Source organism: Pipra filicauda, unplaced genomic scaffold, assembly GCF_003945595.2.
Source record: "Pipra filicauda isolate LSUMZ 115617 unplaced genomic scaffold, ASM394559v2 scaffold123_size2130275_pilon, whole genome shotgun sequence".
Lineage (NCBI taxonomy): Eukaryota > Metazoa > Chordata > Aves > Passeriformes > Pipridae > Pipra > Pipra filicauda.
Window position 1 is genome coordinate 31,408 of NW_024103696.1, and position 21,361 is coordinate 52,768.

Genomic DNA, 21,361 nt, shown 5'->3' on the forward strand with positions numbered 1-21,361 from the left:
AAGGCGTTACGTGTGCCTGCCCCATAGCAAACAGAGATCTGCTTATTCCCATGCGGCGCTGTCAGCATCTGCTCCGATCTCGCGCGCAGTCAGGAATCCATAAGCTATCACGCACGATGCTGGCACCGCTCAGGAGAGCCAGCGTTCTTCGTGCACACCGGCGGCACGGAATAACACACCACGCTGGGACTCCTAAGTTTCCATTTTGATCACATTGCTCAAACATGATAATGACTCACCCACCATACCGAAAACCGTGACCTTTGTATTAGCACCAAAAAAGGAATGATAAGCTTAGGACAGGGAAAGAATACTAGAGAAAAGGGGAAAAAAAGCACATAAAATCCCCAAACCCAAGCATGTCTTTACTCTTTGAAGCATAGTCAGCTGCTGTTATTCAGATACAGGCTAAAGAAGTTGTGGCTGTGATTGGGTTTGTTTGGCACGAACTCCAAGGGAATCAAGTCAGTGGCTCTGCAGTCCCTGAAGCAGGCATATTCTGGTCACAATAAAGCAGGGTGGGCTTTATAATAAAGCAAAATAAATGGGCTTTTTGTGCCCACTCATCCAGTAAAGGAACCATGTGAGATTTTTCAATTTGGAAATAGACTCCATCTTTGATTTAGAGCAATCCTACCCTTCAGTTTATCCCCAGAAACAAAAAGTAACAGAATCACAGAAGATGTTGTGTTGGAAGGGACCAAAAAGGATCACCAAGTCCAACTCCTGGCCCTGCACAGGACCATCCCCAAGAATAACACTATGTGCCTGAGAGTATCGTCCAAATGCTTCTTGAACTCTGTCAGGCTTGGTGCTGTGACCACTTCCCTGGGAACAAAATGCTGGCATTGAAGAGTGCTTACTGTCAAAGTAACGCAAACATGGAGATACAAAAGGAAACAAATCTTCAAGACCTTTAAAAATTGTTAATGGGACAGAATTCTTTATTGTGTTTTTCCACCTCCTCCCAAGGAAGAACAAAACCACTAAGCTAATTTCTAGTATTTTTGATCAACAGAGCACCAGCTGGAACAGTTACTACAATGCAGATAAAAGTGTAGTGTAGTGGCCATGAATGGGACCTGACAACATGACTTTGAAGAGAACAGACTCAAAGCATATCAACATTTAAATATAGTAGGCCAGCCTGACTGACAAAACCTAGGCACTTCAGTGCTTTAGTGGATTTTTTTATGCCTCTATCATACTTGGAGCATCCTTTCAGACAAAGGGGACAAAACCCTTGCAATGAATTTTTTGTAAGTGTGTAAGTGAAGAAAGTGAACTGGACAGGTTTCTAATGTATCCGTGAAGTGTTTCACATCCAGCAGACAAGTTGGATCCATGGGGTGAGGATGAAAAGAACAGGGGGTTCAGGAAACATTTATGAGTAGCCTGCTGAGATGATCATTAGAGCTGCTTGCATCCATCCCATTCTCCAATACATTAAAAAGGGTGTTCTCAGAAGGAAATTTGTCTGTGCACCAGTGGGCAGCTGCATTTTTAAGTAGAAACCCCTGTTAAAGAAAATTTTTCTGTGTTATAGTATGAGCTCGACCATCTGTTGTCTAGCTCATTTATCACCAGCTAAGCTTGCAAAAAACCCAATGAGGAACTGAAATGGTGCAAAAGGCAAATGTCCTTGGGGAGACTGTTTTGTAATTCCCACAGGGAGCAAGAACTTTTGTGCTTTAGCAGCACCTACAGCACGAAAAAGATAAATGAATGTTAGAACTGAACAAAACCAGAGAGAATAAAGAAAGTAAGCTGCTTCATAAAGGCTATGTAATAGAGAACTGTGATGGCAAGCCTGCATGCTGAGAAACACCTCCTAAATCCTCATTTAAGATGCTTCAAATAATTGAGACTTTGTATAAATAGCTTTCCATTAAAATCCAGTGAAGATCAATAGGAACAGCCTATTAGGCCAGTAGTTTCTGAATTTGAAATGGTTTGTCCTTATGTGCTGCCTATGGCCAATTTCAGTCCGTTTTGTATACAATGATTTTTTTTGAGAGACACACACACAGGCCTGATTTCACCTGATGGAAACCCTGGATCAGTTGCTGGCTGCTTCTTCCTTCCCCTATGGGAAAGAGAGGACCCAGGTCTCACTGGGTAACACTTGGTACAGGCCACTGGAAACAACAAAGCCTCCAGGATTCTGCTGCCCACCTTGCCTCCTCCAGAGGGGCAGGAGTCATATCCAGCAGCGGCAAGTTGCTGTCTTCTCCCCACATTTCCACAAGGCAGTGAGAACGGGGAGCACAGCCCTTTCAGCCTCAGCTCCTTGCTCCAGCTCCAGCCTTGCTTCTCACCCTCCCCTTCCTACAGGCGAGAAGTTGGAAGGCCCATCCCCAGGCACAAGATAAAGTTTTTAGACCTATAGCCAGACAAAGGCACAATAGGGGGGAACTGGGCGAAACCTTGGGGGTTTCTGTCATTTTAGAAACCAACTGGGGAAATGGTTCTATTAGAAAAAAGCTTCCAAACTTTTGAGGAAAGAGAAAAGGTGGAAAACGAGGAGGGCTTATACTCCAAGTAAAAGAGCACCTTGAGGACATGGGCAAGAGGGCAGGTCAGCTAAGTGCCTTCAGGTCAAAATCAGAGTTGTCACCATCAAGGGACTGTGGTGGAACTTGTGGTAGGTGTCTGCTATGGAGGACCTGACAGGTCAAGAGAAACAACAGATAAAATCTTCTTCAAACCAATTGAAGACTGACAGTGGCAGCCTTGGTTGCACTGATAAGATTACCCTACGGACTGTGAAGAAGGTGTGTAGAAGAATAAAGCCCCAGACCTTCATAGGAGGAAATTTCATCTTGCTCAGGGAGCTGTTAGAAGGTATCCCAGAAGAGTCTGTCTTGGAAGCCAAAGGTGACCAGCAGCATTAGGAGACTGAAGGGACAGCATTCTCCAAGCACAAGAGCAGTCCATCCACCTAAGCAGGAAAAGGAGCAGGCACAGCAAGAAACCAGCTTGGTTGAACAGTGGGATACTGAGAGAACTGAGGTGCAAAAAAAGGAACATGACAGTGATAGAAAGGGGAACAGGCTTCCAAAGCAGAATACAGAAATACCACTTAGGCATGCAGAAATGCAGAAAGAGTAAAGCCCAGCCACAGCCCAAACTGGCAAAAGATGTCAAGAACAGTAAGAAAGTACTAACATACTGCATGTGTGTTAGCAAGCAGAAGGACAAGGAAAAGGTAGGTCCACTGTTAAATAGGGTTGGCAAGTTGAGGGGAGACAGAGGGAGACCTGAAGATTTTCCTTCATCCCTTCTTTGCCTTGATCTTCATGAGGAAGGTCATCCTCCCAAGTCTCTATGGAAGCAATGATGGAACAAATAATAAAATGCTGACAGTGAAAGAAGGCTGAGTAGCTGAGGTATGTGTTGGCTTCTCCCAGTTGCCTTCTCCTTCATGCCTGGAAATAGCTTCCAAGAGTTCCATAATTTTTCAAGGTACTCAAGTGAGGTTGACTAATCTGTAATTTCCCAAATATTTCTTTTTCCTCTTTTTGTAGATGGGTGTAATATTTGCCCTTTTCCAGTCAGCTGTGACTTTTTCTGAACTCCATGACCTGTCAAAGATGTTAAAGTGTGCAGTGATGTTGGCAAACCCTCTCAATAGCCTCACATGCATTCTGTCAAGTCCCATTGACTTTTATATGACCTGCTTGTACAGGTGGTCCCAAAAACTCCTGAGCTCCTTTGCTTTCCTTGGAAACTTTTCTAACACTTTCCCGTGAAGCTGAAATCAGGAGCAATTTCACATGTGGTCATCTGCATATATTGTATAGAAATGTGAGACCGTCAACAGAAATATGATACAACAGACCTGTCAACTTTGATGTAAGTAAAAACTGGTGCAACGTCCGAGGATCAACGAAGTGGTCAGGCAAGCTAAGGAATGAACCAGAAGGGCTGTGGTAATCCTCAGCCAAAGCAAAGAAACCATAAGCCAGGTAGCCAAAAGAAAAAGAAGAAGAAAGAAAAAAGAATGTTAGAACATATTGGATCGGACACTCTGGCATGCTTGTCTACTGCATCATGGTTCCTTAATGCTATGCTGTCACTGCCTTGTTCATAAGCCAGAGAGAATTGTAATAAAACAGTTTTACCCTAAGTTCATGCTCATGTATGCTCACATTTTACAACACAACAGATGTTGGACAATGTGAAAAGTGTGCTGGAGGGCCTGAAGGCAAGACTGGAACAAACCTTGCTGCAGAAAGGACACAATCAGCTTGGAGGTCACAACCAACTTTGATGCCCACCAGAAGGACAAAACAAGCAACCACAGTAACAAAGTGAGAGCAATGGGAAACGCAGGCATATGCGAGGGTCTGCCAAGGTACTGGTGGAAGTGAATTCTCCAATCGTTGTAGATTATTTTTAAGGCTGGAGGGGGTGTGGGGTGGTGAGGGAGCACTGTTGCCTAATTTGAATGGAGGTATCTATAAAACTATAGGTCTATTAAATACCTGATTAGCACAAAGACATTCTTCAGCAGGGTTCTGTTTTATGATAGACACAGAGGTGTAATTGCTCAGATACCATCAATATAATAAAAGGAAGGGAACTTGAATGGACAAGTGGAAATGACATTTTAGTCATGCTACTCCCAGGTGTGCTGTAAGCCTTGCAGAGTTATTTCCAGTCTCTGTGTGAACATGTAGCAAAGTACACAGATTAACAGCAGTTACTATCTATATTGATCTTTAATGCCATAGTGTGTTCCATGGGGATAAGAAGGACTTGTCCAGTGCCCTCGAGCAAAAGACTGTTCCTGTTTTCCCATGGCTATGTGCAGAATTACTGTTGTCCTTCCAGGTCTGAAGTGGCTGAGTTTCAAGAACACCTAATATATTCACCATGGATAAGGCATGTGACTCCTCAGACTAAAAGACTTGTAAAAATGCATGCTGTGCAGGAGGAAGTTTCAGCTGGAATCAGTGCCTAGTTCTCAGCAGTAAAGCATTACCACACGAGATCTATGAGAGCTCCTATTTGGTTCTGTGCATGAGTGGAATGTGCATTGTGGCACATACCATGGAAGGGAAGTACTTCTTGTTAAAACAATTCTACATATGAAAAATGTTACAAAAGCCTAACCAGGGATGTATTTATATTAATATTTTGCTCCTTTTTTTAATAGGCACAGGCATATAATAATGTCTTTTATTTTCCCCATTAATTGAAATAAAATCTTCACTTTTTCTCAAATAAATCTTTCAGATTTTTATTATCATTAATTATGTGTATTACAATAGCAGCCAGAAGCCTCCAAATTAGTGCCCAATGCATAGGTCCCTGTTGTACAAACAGATGTTAAAACCAGCCCCAGCTCCAAACTGATGAAAAAAGAAATCACGAGGATAAAGAAGTCCCTTTGGGATCCATGTCTAAGCAGTCAGGCAGAGACCCAGGGAGCATGCAGCATGCTGATGGCTGTGATATTGTTTCTTCACTTTTGAGTAGACTCTGGAGGAAGAAAAAGAATTGGACCTCTTGGTGCATCACATTTTCCATACAGGACCTTTTCTTCATGCTTGCTGATGATCCCAGTTTCAATCCTTGCTCAGTAGGAACCTGAAATTTAGTGAGTAAAAAAAATGTGTCCTCATTGAGGACACGTAGTAAATTCCCATTGTCTCCTCTCAAACCAGGATTTTGAGCTCTCTGGTCTCTGGTGGTGGATACAAACCAAAGGAAGAAAGAAGCTCCAGAGGGAGGAGAAGAGAGACTTTCAGACAGGTAGTTTACCCAGAGATGAGCACAAGAATTCAGTCCCACCTGCCCTGTAAATGGGGCTGGTTGAATGCTTTCCAGCAGGACTGATGTCCTGGAGAATGCTTTCCAGGAAAATACAACTGAAAAAATTAAGATGAAGTGGGAAAATAGCTGCACCACCTTGCCTGAAGGGGGTTCTGCTGCCTTGTCCCTGTTACACCAGTGCCTAGGGGATAGAGAGTTACTCCAGAGGAGACTAGAAAGAGATTATAAAAGATCCAGCAGGAAAGACAAAGAATACCACAGATAAGAGAGCCTCAGCCACAGGCCTTCAGAGAAGCAGAGGTAGCTTGGGCCATCACTGAATCTACCTGCCTGGCTAAGTCTAAGCTAGGGTAGTCTAGTTTTATGAAGGCCACAAGACTGGTTGCTCATGCACACTTTTTGTCAGCCACCCAAGAGAGAGTCTTGCCTTTATAATGAACTTTACATCCCAGGTATATAAGCAATGCAGAATTATTCTCCTGAGGGGTGAAGGTGGCTAAGTGCATCTTTTTGTTTTATGCATGAGAAGCTCATCATGACAGTGGTCACCTTGTCAGCTTTATAGGTACTCTTCCCTCATAGAGCAAATAGAGCAGCTATACAGTGAACCTCAGCTTTTAAACCTTCCTGGGGAGGAGCTTTCCCTACCAGAGACCTTTTCCACCAGGGAAGCCAAAACTACACTAGATAAGAGATCCCTTTGCTGTCTGGCAGGAAACACAGCACTTGCCTTCCTGAAGGCTCAGGCTGCACATAGGTTCCTGCAGTGCTCATATATGCAGCAGAATGTCAGAACATTTCCTCTTGTCAGAAAATCATTAAAAATCTTATACTTTTCTCTTGAGAGTTCCTTGAGACTCTGTTCCCTTCACCTTTTTCTCCACAGTGGCTGCTGGAGGAGGCTTAAGGATACTGGACCTGAACCAAAGCCAATTGAGTAGCCGACACTCCCTTCTAAACACAACTACTATTATTCTTTAATGCCAAACCTTTGGTCCCATTGCTCATCAGTTCTCAGTGTGACAGTGGCTATACTATGACTTCAGCTCATACAGGCCAAGTTCTGGCAATAGCTTCATGCTACCTAAATAAGTATCTTCTTATTAATGAAAATATCAGAGGGAATGACAAAATTGTTTGAGCAGATGAAGGAACATGTGTTTGACCCTGATCAAATTCTCCATCTTTGGGCAACTCCTCCCTCTTCTGTCACTGAGGAAATACACACAGCTGGTTATCACAGACCCTTCCTCCACCTGCTACCAGCAATGTGTCTTAAACTATAGCAATGTTATTCCTGAAGCAGCATACCAGGCACGCATCACTCTCATCTCCAGAGGTTTGAACTCCACTGACAAAGTGCAATAAGGCAGAGGTGAATCAGGGTCACTATAAATGCTCTTTGCTTGAGATTAATCTGATATGCTTTTAAGGCATATCAGCTCTATTTTGCCTGTTATCATCTGCTTGTGGCAGCATCACACACAGCTATTTATACCCACATGTTAATAAAGGGCAGATCAGGATCTTGGCTCTGGCACTGGTTTGAGACTGGAGCATCTGCTTCCTTGGGGAAAGATGGAAAGGGCTGATGTCACCAGCCAGATCACCACAGGGAGGCAAAGGCTGGCAGTGGCACCACAGCTTCCTTCCACCACCAGAGGCCCAAGACCCAGCAAAATGGGTACAGCTTAGTTGCAAAAAGAAAACCCCAAGGCAGCGCTCAGGGTCCCCATGAGTCTGGTCCTCTGCCATGTTGTTCCCTCTCTGGGAGCGCCCTGCACACCCGACCAGCAGTGTTCTCCTCCTCACAGAGTCCCTAGACCAAAGGATCTTAACTCCCTTTTGCCGCTTGCCAGGGAGAGGTGCCAGGGAATGAGGGTCAGGAAGGGAGCCCATCGCCCCATGGGGGAGAGGAGAAAGCTCTGTTGCTGCTTCTGCGATGTGCGGGCAGAGCGCCCAGCTTCACGTGTGCGCCTGTCCCCATCCGTCACCTCCTCAGTGAGAGCACCACCACCACTGGCATGTATGTCACAAGGGTCCTTTCCAGCTGTAAAATTTCCCAAGAGACACCAGGGGCAGCAACAGTCTCCCAGTCTGTCACGACACCTGGGATTTTGGCAGTGCGGCGGCAGCCCCACGCCCCATCAAGGGCTGCCTGTCAGCGCCCTGGCCCGCAGTGAGGACACCGTTTCCCTTCAGTTCAACACCTTCTCCGAGAAGTGTCCCAGCTTCCCCTCCTCCTGCACGGGCTGTGAGGCTTGTCCACAGCAGGACGGGCCACGCTCCTGGGCCAGGGCTACACCAGGCCACCGTGGCCCCCCACTCCCTGGGGCTGGGGAGGCACCCTGCAGCTCTGCACACTTCTCCTTGTAGTGCTGGGCATTGCCGGCAAAAGTCTCGCAGCGGCTAAGGTTTTCTTCCTGCACGGGGCTACCCACGTTCTCCTCGTTCGGCCCAGAGGCCGTTGTCCCCTCCTGAGAGTTTTGGCTAAGGTAGACAACGATGATGTCGCCCTTGAAATTCATTACTTGTCCACTTGAGATAAAGGTGGAGTTACTGTTTCCAGTCACATTTCCTGGGGAAGGAGAGGGGAGAAAAGAAGACAGTCATGATTAATATTTTCCCCTCACAAGGTGGACGCTTAGCGCAGTGAACTTAATCTGCTGTGGTAGCTTTCCTCTTGTTCCACTATTTTTTCCCCCGTGACATGAGGATGCTCTTAGAATCAATGCCTTCCATTGGGCCTTTTAATTATTTCCATTTTTGTCTCCTCAGGACAAAGTCTGTCATATAAAGGAGCCTGTCTGGAAGGCTTGGAAATATTTTCTCTCTGAGCTGTGATCTGGGAAGCAAGAGAGAGTGGGAGGATCTCATGTTCCCTGTACTGCCTGATGCACAGGCTGTGTCCAACTTACCTGTGGTTTGTGGTGTAATTATTTCTAATTATGAGATTTATTACAGTCCCAGAAATCACACTGTTTAACAGCAGGGAAATAAAACCCCAATCAATCACACAATGTGGGCTAGGTAGTAGGCTTACTGAAATACTGAAAGGCTTAGCGTCAGATCACACAGTCACACAGTGCCCCAATGACATGGAGCTTATATGATTATCTTATATTGTCCTGATCCTCTATGTAGGTACACTCTGGTACTCACCTAGCACCCTCATGGATTTACCTGGATATATACCAATTCAAGTGAAGAGACTGAGTCTATATTATAGTAAACTAACAGAGTTACAGTTTCAGTCAGTCTGCCTGCAATTAGAGATTTTTCAGTAAAAATTCAATCTTTCTGCTATTCAAGAGATGGGTCACTGATTCAAGTGACAGCAGGACCAGGCTCTGGGAATTAATAAACTCCGCAGAGCAGAAAGAAAATAACTGGGAACAAACTTTCAACGTCAAACTAACAAGTTTGTTAAAGTTTGAAAATTAAAAAAACCAAAGGAATCAAGTAAACAAAATCTTCCTAGCCTGGGAACACACCTCCTAACAAATGTTTTTCCGGCTGTGCTTCACTTAATCATGACTTGACTAGTCTGAGACCTTTTAGATGTTTTGTGCCTTTCCTCATTACATTCTTCAACACTTCAGACGTTCCCATTTTCATTGCAGCTAAGCGTAGCCCAGCCCAGTAAAATGCTGTTTTTCCAGCGGCCACGGGTGATGTTTGCACATCAGCAATGGACACTGGGCTCCAGCTGTGCAGAATTAGGACCTGTGCCTGCTCATAACTGAGTATGGGTAGCACTTGGGCATCTCTCTAATTGGCCCCCCTAAGCAATCTTATTTCTTTCAGCTAAACCACTGCATTGCCAGCTCTCTGCTTTCTTTCCAAGTGTTGTTGATTAACATGAGGTGTCCATAAGAGTTTTCTCTGCGGGAGTTTTTCTGTGCCAGTTGTTCCCCCTATGTTCAATTCAGTTTGGCTGTTTGCCATCAACAAAACTCTTGGGCATAATGGGAGTACAAAAATAACTGTCTTTAAACAGATTGCCTGTCACTAGCAAAAGGTGCTGTGAAGTTTATGAGTGCTCAGTACAAGATCAAGAATATAAAAATATATGTGGCAGTGGGGAGGGAAATAAAAAAAAAAAAGGTAGATTAACACATAACTTTTAGTTGAATGTGGCTGGCAAATCTTCAGTGCTTTCTGAAGACACCATGCTGAAACAAAAGAATATTTGAGGCCCAAAAGCACACAGAATGGACACATGAGCTTCCTGGACTGTACTAAGTGAAGTGGTTCCAACCTGAAAAGCTTAAGGGACACTTTCAGAGTGAAAGTGTCATTCTCTGCAGTGTTTCAGCCTTTTGATCTCTTCAGACTATCTGATGATATTAGTTACAATGACAGATTAATCTTTGTGGTAATTGTTCACTAAGAACTGGGACAACAGAGGTGAATAATTTTCTCTGAGACATTTAATGTCCTCTAGGTGGTAAGAACTGTTTGTTGCTGCCAAACCAGGCTGGTTTGGGATCTGGAAGTGAAAGGCTCTGCAAAACCATCTCTTACTGTGAGTCACCTAAATCTTCCTGCACTCATGCGTTATGCTGTAGCCCTACACAGGACTTGAGGTGGGCATGAACCGACGTTTCACGCTCTGACTGCCTCCAGGCTTGTGAGGTTTGAAAGCGTGCTTGAAGGCTTACCTCTATCTCCAGTGGTGACCCCTGTAAATGGCACCTGTGCAGAGGTTCACTTTGGTCCTCTAGGGTTGTTTCACAGGAGGGACAGAGCTTGATGTTTCTGTTGTCATTTTAAGTGTTAGGGAACTAAAACCAAAATGTCATAGAATTTCGTCCCCATTTTCCATCGACCCTCTTTTGTATCATTCCGTCTTAGCAGGACTGTGTGCAAAGCCTGGTGGCTTCAGTTGCTTTGAGAAGCTTTACAGAAAGTTATTTTACAAGCACATTTATTCCATCTAGGCATTTCACAAGGCCTGGCAAAATGACCGATGCTGATGCAGCTCCACGTGCAGGCCCAGTGTGGCTGGGGTGCTTTGGTGTGGAATCTATGGCTAAGCCCTGTCCCAGTCCTTTTGCAACCACGTGTTGCCAGCAGGGCATAGCCATTCTGTGGACAGAAAAATTACTCTGCCAGCAAGCCACATTACCTACAGATTAACTAGCCCACACTCTGATACTGCCCACAGCTCAGTCAGTACCTTCCTACAGTCGTACCTAAAAAATGGTGGATTAGGAACACAGTATCTGTGCTCAGGTTTCACCAGATGGCACTAGAGCATGTACATATCTGAAAGCACAAACACAATTAAAATCCTATATAAAGAATTATGCTGCAGATCTAAGATGGCACTTTCTAGCATGTCGCTTAAATTCAAGCTCTCCTGTTTGCTCTATTGTCTTAATATTTTCCTTAATATTTTCTCTTTTTCTTTGTGTCAGATTTAGAAAGAAAAGCAGTATCAAATACAACTTTACTTTCAGTTTTATCTCAAGAGTCACCTTCCAACAATAACAAAAAAGATAATTTGTGTTCTCTTTATTTCTGCTGCATTTTGTACAGACCAGACAGCAACCACACAGTTTCAGGATTTCAGGAAACTGAAGCAGCAGAAAGAGTTTTTGCTCTTCAGAAGATGAACACTACACACTTTCAGACTCCCATATGGCATGCATGTTGAGAGAGGAAGGACCTTCAAGTGTGTTGTTTTGGGGCTTTGGCAGACTAACAAGAATGTCTCTGTAAGAAACTTTAAGGCACAACATGGTTTTAAAGAAGGACATCTTACAACTGCTGTGGTATTACAGTAATACTTGGATGTCCTACTCAAAACTAAAGTCTCATTATGCTTGGCAGTGCATCGATAGAAATAAAAATAGAATATCTGACTTTAAGATTTATAATCTAAAATGACTAATAAGACATGACAGGCAGATTGCAGACTTTTATACCGAAAAAAAGTCTGAGGGAAGAAGGTTTCATCCAGAGAAGGCTCATAACTTCCCTTCTGCTGGTTTTGTTTTGGTGATTTTTTTCCCCTGTTTTCATTTGACAATTTTGATATATTTACTCGATAAATTGGTAGGCAGTTAGCAAGTTGGCAGCAGTGTTTCAGAGTTGTTTAGGGGACAAAGCACGTGTGTATGGAGAAACAGTGCCTGTATGAAACTATTTTTATGTGAATGTTTATATCCTGGTGAATTAAAATGAAAGAGCTAAAAGCAGAAAATTGTACATTATCTTTCACACCGCGTGCGGCCACCAGGTTACAGCTCCACCTGGAGTTTCACTGAGCACTGTATAAATGTAACTGGATTTAATCTATTAGCAAAAACATGCATGCAGACTGTTGAATGAAAAATATCTGTCTGAGCATTATGCACTCTTCCTTGACTCAGCCTCTACATCCCTATATTGTCTTATTTCTAAGTTTCCTCCAACACCCACACCTGCTAACAGAGCTGCCTGACCTCTGCAGTGACAGCCAGAAGATGGGTTCTGCATTGCTGGTTAGATCAGGGCAGGACAAATGGTCCCTCGCTGGGTTCATACTATTTGCAGAATTCACCATAAACCAAGTGGCCTTACTACTTCAGGTTTGTTTTTCAGATTAGCTTCAGGGCAATTAAGTGAAAAGGCATCACTTTATTTTTATCCTAAATCAGATCCTCTGAATTCTACTGATCTAGCACAGAGAATAATCCTACACAGCGGTGTACGGGTCAAGCCTAATGGGCTTACCAGATGCTGGAGGGAGGTCTGAAGTGCTGCTGTTTGTCCCTGAAGTGCTTCTGTGTGTCCCTGAAGTGCTTCTGTTTGTGTTTTGGTACTTCTTGTTGGAACTATCTGAAGATGCATCTTCCAAACCATGATCATTTCCTAAAGTGCTCTGACCAGCAGAGAGAAAATTCAAACCACAGGTGCACTGTGCACAGGAGCCAGTTTCTGGGGAGGTGAAGGTACTGTCAGCCACAGCACAACGAGGTTTGTTCCACTTTTGTGGAGATTCCCTGTATGAAATGCCACACCTCACACAGATCTTCTCTGAGTCACAGTTTGTTGCAAAGCCATCTGTCTCTTTGTTGCCCGTTTCCTTCAGGCAACCGTGGGCATGTTGGCAAGATTTCTGAAGAAGCTGGTCCTTGGCAATGTGTGCCCCATCTGTGTTGGATGGAGGGAGAAATCCTTGAGAGACTGATACGTCCTCTGTGCTCCCAATCCCTGAAAAGCTGTCATTCTCCCCTGCCTCCATTGGTTCTGAAAATGATGACACGGTTTTACTGGCAGTCTGACTTAGTAAAGATAAATAATCAGTGTTATTGAGATCCTTATCTGTGTATTCATCTTCCGTGGGAACTGGTGGGAAATGGTAATCATCAGTCTCACTTCCCACAGAAAAATCTCCTGTCTCACATGGCTCTGTGTTGGGGCTCCCATCCCTGCATGGAGTGGGACCACTGGTGCAGCTTGAGTTTCCAGGGACAGGAGAGCCATAGGGGCCCAGGAGACATGTGCCTTCAGAGATCTGGGGTACAGCAGCATTTGTGATGTTCACAGTAACAAACGCACCTCTAGGGGGCTCCTGAAAGAAATTCGAAGTAAAAAGGTCTTCAGTAAAGAGATCAGCAGAAAGTTATTTTCTAGACAAAGAACGAAAAGGCAGATCACGGTTTTTCCTCTGTGTGGAGCTGCTGAGGTTGAGCAGCACTGCTATATTTGAGTGCAATTCTATTCTGCTGTGAAACTGTGACTAGTGATGCTGGGTTCAGCGGGTGAGCTGGTGGTCCAGGGAGGGGGGCAATAACATTACATTTTGTGAGACCACCATTCCTAGTTCTTATGAGGTCACTTAAGAAGAGAGTTAATAAGTCTAGAAGAATTGTTGAATTCTGCTGTTCCTTATGGACCATCAGTAAGACCCATCTAACTGCTCATTAGATTTTGGAAACCCCCATGTGTCTGAAGAGCTGTTGGTCTGTGGTGGCCTTATTGGGGGCTGAATCTTTAATATCATGATTGAAGAAAGAACCTGGATTGATTCAGAAGGCCTGAGACAAGCTAAAACAAAAGAAGTCACACAGACAAGGTTGCTTTAACCCACAGAGTTAGGACAACAAATGCAAAGGCCCGTGACATCATGTTGTCAGTACTTGTCAAAGTAAAGCTGTATTTTTGGTTGCAGCTCCAAAAAAAGGATTGGGAAGTACTTCAAGGGTTTCCTTCAGTTCATGCCAGTTTTGCTTTAAAGACAAGTATTTGGGAACTGATACCTTTAATTTTTAGCGTCTCTTCAGCTCTTCCAGGATAGAAGAGAGAGTGTAAATGCTGCCAGCCACTAATTGCTGTTGATTCACTCCTCTGTCCCAGAGGATCTGAGCAGCTGCCAAGGCAGAAGGTTGCACGAACACTAATGAGACAGAAGAGGAACTGCCTGCTCAAAGAGGTGGGTTTGTTTGATATGGAGTTGTTTATTTTTTTAGCAGTGGAATTTGACTCTTTCAACAGCTAAGCTAAGCAGAGCTCCTAGAAGGGGTGGTGGGGAGAGCATGCACGTTAAACACCTCAGTCCATACCCATGGTGTGAAGCAAGCTGTGCACATGAACTTGGACTGGTGCCACCATCTGAGTGTTTCGGGATGGGATCTGGTGTTCTTCCAGAGCGAAAGCCTGGCATTCTTGGCACTGCCCCTAATCCAGGTTTCTTGCCTGTGATCACTCTGGTATGTAACAAGGGGTAAACTCAGCTGAAGCTTTTCCTGCTCTTAAGGATTTAGAAAGGCTCTCTCCTAGGCAGAGTCTCAGGTGTTCAGCAAATGGTGGGCTCATGTTTAACTTTCTCCTAATAAATATTTAAAAATCACAGAGACTCTTACCTCTGTTAAAACTGACTGAAACCAGAGAGCAGGTTCAGAAGCTATTTGTGAACAGTGATTTCATATGCCTCATATTTACAGAAAACCAGACAAAAAAAGCCAAACCTGAAAGCATTTTTTGAGGAACTCAAAACTTGTTTTCTAGCCAAACATTACCATGGAGTCTACTTCAGAAGGGGTGTCAGGAATGCCATGAGCAAAACATAAAACAAAGAGAAAATGACAGTGCCTTTGACTTTACCTTTGTTCCTTTTATTTGGCTGCACACTTCATTAGCCCAGTTCTGTAGATCTACTGTAGGGAAAACAAAAAGAGTAGCTGTAACATATAGCAGGCACTGAAGTTAACCACAGACCTAAACACCCACAGTCATTCACAATCCACAATATCATATTAAATAAAACCAGTAAGCTGTTTTTACTGACTGTTAAAGTGTCCCAGCATCGGTCTAGCTGAGGATTCATTGTAACTGGAACAGGGATAATTTCTGTGGAACAAATGTTTCCAAGCTCCTAAAATAGACCACGGTTAAACTGTGTTCCACATCAAATGGGGTTTCTTTCCTGGTCATATGTCACACCAAGCTATGACTGGCCCAACAACGACCCGCTCGCAGCGGTATGGTCTATTTCAAGAGAAGTCACATGGATGGCCCAAAGGCCCTTCCCAGACAGGAGTGAGAAGCCTGGAGAGAAGAGGGTAAGCCACTGAAACCACAGCATGGCAAGCTCAAATACAGCATACTCTACTTAATCAGGGTATGCTTAATGGGGAAATTAATTTCAATTTCCTTGGAGTATCTCCCAAAGAAAAGCTTTAAGTCCAACATATTTTATGGCAACAGCTGCCACTTAATATTAGCAATTCTGGTATTCTGTTTACACATTTAGGAGACTTTGTAGGGCTCAGGTCTCACATACATGTGAAGCTTACACTGGTTTTGTATGTCTGAAGATAGATCAGCTTTGTAGCCACTGCCAGTTCCCAGCAATGACTTTGTTCCTCTGATGTTGAAACTGCACGTTTACTGCCAGTATCCCCCCAAAAGCAGGTAGATCTTCTTCCTGAGCCTGCAATTCTCCCAGGCTTAGGTTAGCAGAATTCACCATGCAAAGGCAATGAGGGACTGTCACTGCAGAGCAGCAGGGCAACAGAAATGTCAAAGAAATTGCGTTCCCCCCTAACCTGCTCTACACAGTATTTGGTTTGTGAGGAGAGTCACCATTTCCTCCAGCCTGTTCCAGAAATTCCAGATTTAGCACAACCCATGTTTAGAGTGGCAGAGGCAGCCTATTTCTAAAACACAGGCTGAAATATACTTTACAAGAAGGGATTTCTGTCTTCCCTTCCACTGTTCCCAAAACATTTTATAAGTTGCTAGCTCTTGGGAAAGGAGGTGATGGAAAGCTTTCCATCTTTAGGGGGAAAAAATAAAAAATGAACGTAACATTAGAGGTATGTCCTTCACTAAGGAGACCAAGGGCTTAACACAGAGTTGAGTAACTACTGAAAGTATTTCCACTCAATTAATAATAAACTCAGTATCCCACTGCTATCCAGTATGCCCTTGCCAGAATTTTCCTTTTTTTTCTACTTTTACTGTTTATGCTATTTCCTTCTAGTATTTCTTCCGTGTCTTATCAGAACTTTGGCCTCCAGCTAGAAACATTGCCTCCATTGTGTTTTCAAACACACATAAGGCCTTTGTCTTGAAATCCATATTTTAACCTGTCCAGATGTAGGTTTTTAAGTAGGAGGAGAAGAAGACAGGAGGTAGTGAAAGCCCCTATGTCTGTCCCTGACTCTCTTTGGCCAAGGAGTCTGCTGTGCCATGTGGTGTGGAGCAGCCATGCTGCCCTGAAAGCCCCCAGCACCACCCCTCCTCCTTCCACACCATGGTCGTGCCCACCTCCAGGGTGGTCACCCCATGGGTCAGCGTAATACACTGCAATACACTGCCAGTAATATGCTGTAATACACTGTCTGCCTAGAGGAAGGGAATTTGAAGCCTGGTTTTGTGCTAGGTAAAGCATATCCATAGGGACAGCCATGGAGATAGCACAAAACTTCTAGCATAACTCCTGAGCTTCTTAATCTAGTGGCTACGCATGAAATCGGAGTACACAGAGAGCCATAGCTGTGTCATTAGCTATCACGTACCTGTTAGCTTTTTCCCCCTATTCTTGTAGTACACAATGAAGACAACGATGCCAATTAGTGTCACAAAAAACAAGATGACAATCAACACATATAAGATCCTGTTTGTTCCTGCAGGATGTAAAAAAGATAGTGCCATCAACATGGAGCTTGGACTCAGCAGTATAACAAACTTGCTCATTTCACCTGCTTTTCTAGGGGAGAGGGGTTTTTTTCCTTTCTATTTGATTTTTAGTTTCTGTAATAAGAACAACAGCTCCCTTACTGAAGGTCCCTGGTACCAAGACATTTCCATAAAAACCAGAGCCTCGGTGTCTCAGAGAGGTGTGATTCGGTCTCAATGCTCCCCTGAATGTTGCCTTGCAAGCTGCCAGCAGACCATGGGTTGTGCTTGATCTCACTCAGGGAACAGGGGACATACATCTCAGAGACTATAGAATTCAGCTGGAAAACTCTGTCCTTTATCTCAGGTTATGATGAATCACTGCATGCCAGGCAAGCAGCCTCCCGGGTACCATACCTATGTTGGAGAAGGAAAGGGGCAGTGGGCAAGAAGGGCTTATCTGAAAGGGATTGAGCTGAGACTGTATCCATTGCTATAAAATAAGCATGGACATGAGCTGCTGGTCTTTATACAGATAATGTGTGTATGGCAATCAGCAGGCTGAAAAAACGAATGAGCTGTAAATGTGATGGAGGTCACAGGTATAACAGCAATGCTGTTTGCCATGCAGTTTTAGTGGGAGGTGTGAAACTCAGCTTAGTAGCGGACACAGGCCTTAGAGCCACCAGGCTTAAAGCAATTTTTAAGGGTGGGATTTTCCAAGAGCTCTGTCTTGGTCTACAGCTACTCTCTCTAGGGTCACCCACAATGGGAATGGATTTAAGCCAGCCAAAACCCCTAGTAATCATATCCCTCCTCCTCCCTGCTACTTCTGAACAGATAATCTGTACGAGGACACACACCGTCTTCTGATGGCTCAGACATCTTCCGTTCTGTGCAAACTGCATCAGACTTGTCAGTCCCGGACATGATTTCTGTCATTCCTAAAGCTGTACAGCTAAAAAAGAAAGATAAAGAGGCTACATTCTCTAGAGGAAGCTTAATGTGGCTCCTAGTCTTATGCAGAGAAGTGCTGTCTATTGTAACGTACAACATTTCTCTACCCTTAAGAACATCAGGTATTTTCTATATTTTCAGCTGTGCCAGCTCAGCGGTTACATTGTAACTGCTCTCTTGCTGTCCTCTAAGGAGAATTCAAGCTTCAGCATGAGGATGTTTCCAGTGCTGTACAGCCAACAGAGATGCTCTGTGTAATCTGCGGGCAGCCTGGAACACCCCACTGAGAAATGCTTTCACCCAGGCTTCTCCCTGCCTTCTGGCTGGTGTGGCCCTTTTACAAGACACAGGGACTTACTTGGTCCAGGGTTTACACTCGTCGGTGGATGAAGACACCTTTGAGAAGTAGCCTCTGGGGCATGGTATGCACAATGTGTCCTTGTCTTGTTGCACTGTGTGTGGTAAAGGAAGAAAAATTCCATAGTTGAGTTTCTGTGAATTCCTTTCAAGCAAGAGGAAGGTGACTATGCTCCCCATCCTCTTGCTCCATTCTCCCCCCGGCAATTCTCCTGAAAACTTTCCTGAAGAGTGGATCTTAGGTTACATTATAGCAGCAACGGCAGTCACATGTCAGCAGTGAAAAGTACGCTTGTCTCACCTGAGCACTTCTCTACAAGATCAAAATGAGAAATGACCAGGAGCCATTCACAGTTTTTGTAGAAAAACACACAGCTGTTACATCCTTCCCCTTCTAATAATTCCCTCATGTCAATGCTACGCCACAGACAGTGATGCTGACTGGTATTGTCACCTCTATAAAGTCACCGTAAACAAAATGCTATATCAAGATTTGCTAGGCTGGAACAGCAACTGTGCTCTAGGCCCGTGCTGCACTTCTTCCTCCATTACTCTATTATGTGCTGCTTTTTTGGGGTTCCTTAGGCTTGGTGCAGCTGTTCCCAGTGTTCACTACAACTCTGAGCTTGACTGTGTACTTTCCACCCACAAAACACTTGCATTCTGTTTTCAATCAGACTTAAGAGTGAAGTAAATGCCTGTAATAAATCTTTGCATTACTAGCCATCTAAAACAGAATACAGGCTAAAACAGAATACTTGTGCTATCTGAAACGTGTTATCACTATTAACTTCCTTATAACATTATAAAATGGCAAAGAAAAGTCATTGGACAAAACCAGATTGCAAATCCAGCCCCAGGAACAACCCCCAAAGAGTGTTTCTCTTAATACTGGAGCAACGCATGACCCAGTGACTCACAGTCAAGACACCTCAGCAAACATTAGAAATGTACTGAACACCTTGCAACTACTGCCATGTCCACATGATATCTTGCAAAAGTCACTTGATCCAAGATAGTGTTTAAACTACAGAGGTAGAAGCCTTCAAAATGTAAATAGTCCAGGAAGGTTATATGCAGTAGTAATGACAACTCAGGTGTGCATCTTCTGTTGACAGTCATCTGAGAATCTAAAGTAACCTCTTTAATGTCAGAACCCATGCAATTCTGGCATCATCCAGTAGGCCTGAGCTGGACATTTCACTTCATATATTCCCTTTCTGTATCTTACCAGGAGGCTTGACTCCGAGTCCTGGAGCACACATGGTATTTCGCTGACAGCAGTCGCAGTCTTCATCCCAGTGGTAGCCCACTGTACAAGCACACTGCCGTTGGAATGTGCTGTTCCCTGGGTTCACTTCTCTCAAAGCTTTCCCTAAAAGAGAAAGTAGATGGGAGTAAAAATCTCTCTGATAATAAGCCTCAAGTTTCTGAGCCTCCTGTTCTACCTATTTGCTTTGCTTGAATGCCAGATGGAACACCATTCACGTTAGAGGAAATGGTGTCTTTCAGGAAGCATGGGAGACCCTTCATCAGCACGCAGGTCCTCACCAATTGCACTCCTGAACAATACTCCTTGTAGCTGCTGTAGAAAATAAATGGAGCTTTTGCAAGGGTGAGACAAAGACATTAGGGGAAGTAAATGCACAGAATGCTGGGCAAAAGGACAGCCTTTAAGATCAACTCACAGGAGGCAACGGCCCAAGTGCAGATAACCACTATCAGCAGCACAGACTATGGTCATGGTGCTCAGCACAGCACAGAATCTCTGCTGCCTGGGCACCTCACTTTCCACCAGGGTCTTCTGCAAGCCCAGCCTCCAGCATTGGGTACCTGAACAAAGCAACTTCCCTAGATCCACTTTCCCACCTTCATGCTTCAATAATTTGGATTAAAGGTTCTGCAGTATGAACAGCTCACCTTGATCACATATTTTATGTAGTAAGCATTTATCTTCTTCATTCCAGACATCCATATACTCATTTGGGCCACACGGCTGGCACACGCTATCAGAAGTACCAGTGCATCTAGCAGACAAATACTTTCCTGTGATTGACAAAAGGACAAGTAGGTCACCCACAAGTTGCACAAAGCTGTCTAAGCTGTTTAGAGAAAAATAACAGGTTAGACTAACACTGAAGTACCACTGTGAACAATCCTGTACTTTTTCAGTTTGTCAATCTGGCCCCCAATTAGTGTGGCACTGAAACATTCATGAAGTTGATGGCCTGGGAGCAGTCCTACCTACATGTTGCTTTCTGTCTCCTGCAGTGGTTAAGTGCTATCTCAACAAAATAGCTGCTGTGGCTTTTGCTGAGGCTGGCAGGACCACTCCTGCACTAGAAAGCACTGGTAAGCCTGAAATCATGCACCTGCAAGGGTATGCCAATAGATCAGCAGAGTCACAAGAGCCAGCCACCTCACTGACCCGTAGAGCAGTTTCTAGTCAGCTTTTCAGCTGTGCAGCTGGTACAGCCCAGTCAGTGCTCACATACCTGGCTCACACTTTGTGCAGCACCGTCCAGAGTATTCATAGTGTTGTTCGCTTTCACATGGCGGAGTGATTTGTAGTGACAGCTGGAGCAGAGAAGGAAAGAGAGGACATGAGAACCAATACACCTGGAGAACTTCAGACCTACCTAGTCACAGTGCTGGCAGAGAGAAGGAAAACTTTTCTTCTGTGTGGCATTTTGGATAGCTAAGCAGTAAAAGTTACCCGACATTTATGACTTCAAAGGTGCTTTGTAGACATGCTAAGAATATGTACTTCACGCTGTACACACAGGGACTTGGAATAGAGCCAGGTGACAAATAAATAACACTTCTTGCAATTTGTTGTGAACTTTTGGCCTGCTATATAAGGTTTTCTAACAGGACTCCATTACTTGAAATCTATGGCTTTAAAACAATTGCAAAGGAAAAAAAATGGCATAGAGATACTTCTGTAGTCTCTTTCACAGAAATGACCTGTGCAACTGACAGTTTTAATGCAGAGCATTAAGGAACCAAGCAAGGTGAATGATTTATACTCTCAAAAAAGAAGAAACACCCAGCTTCCCACTGGAATCCACAATACTCCTGGCTAGAAAATACTGGACTTGAATTTTGCAGCTTTTTATGTCTCCACTGTGTCCTGCAGAGGTGGTCTCAC

The 21,361-nt window shown here is 44.1% G+C and overlaps 1 protein-coding gene across 3 annotated transcripts in view; it reads right to left on the reverse strand.

The window, feature by feature from the left end:
- Positions 1–5,231: 5,231 nt before the first annotated feature.
- The window catches only part of TNFRSF11A (TNF receptor superfamily member 11a), a 29,057-nt gene continuing 12,927 nt past the window's right edge, over positions 5,232–21,361 (reverse strand). For all 3 annotated transcript variants that reach the window (XM_027736809.2, XM_027736810.2, XM_027736807.2), the window contains 9 exons: positions 20,706–20,787; positions 20,131–20,256; positions 19,442–19,585; positions 18,212–18,305; positions 17,760–17,854; positions 16,797–16,904; positions 14,878–14,930; positions 12,505–13,345; positions 5,232–8,359 (listed from right to left, as the gene is read on the reverse strand). In XM_027736809.2, coding sequence (XP_027592610.2) covers positions 7,980–8,359; positions 12,505–13,345; positions 14,878–14,930; positions 16,797–16,904; positions 17,760–17,854; positions 18,212–18,305; positions 19,442–19,585; positions 20,131–20,256; positions 20,706–20,787 — 1,923 coding nt within the window. In that variant the 3' untranslated portion in view covers positions 5,232–7,979. The remainder of the gene's footprint in view (positions 8,360–12,504; positions 13,346–14,877; positions 14,931–16,796; positions 16,905–17,759; positions 17,855–18,211; positions 18,306–19,441; positions 19,586–20,130; positions 20,257–20,705; positions 20,788–21,361) is intronic.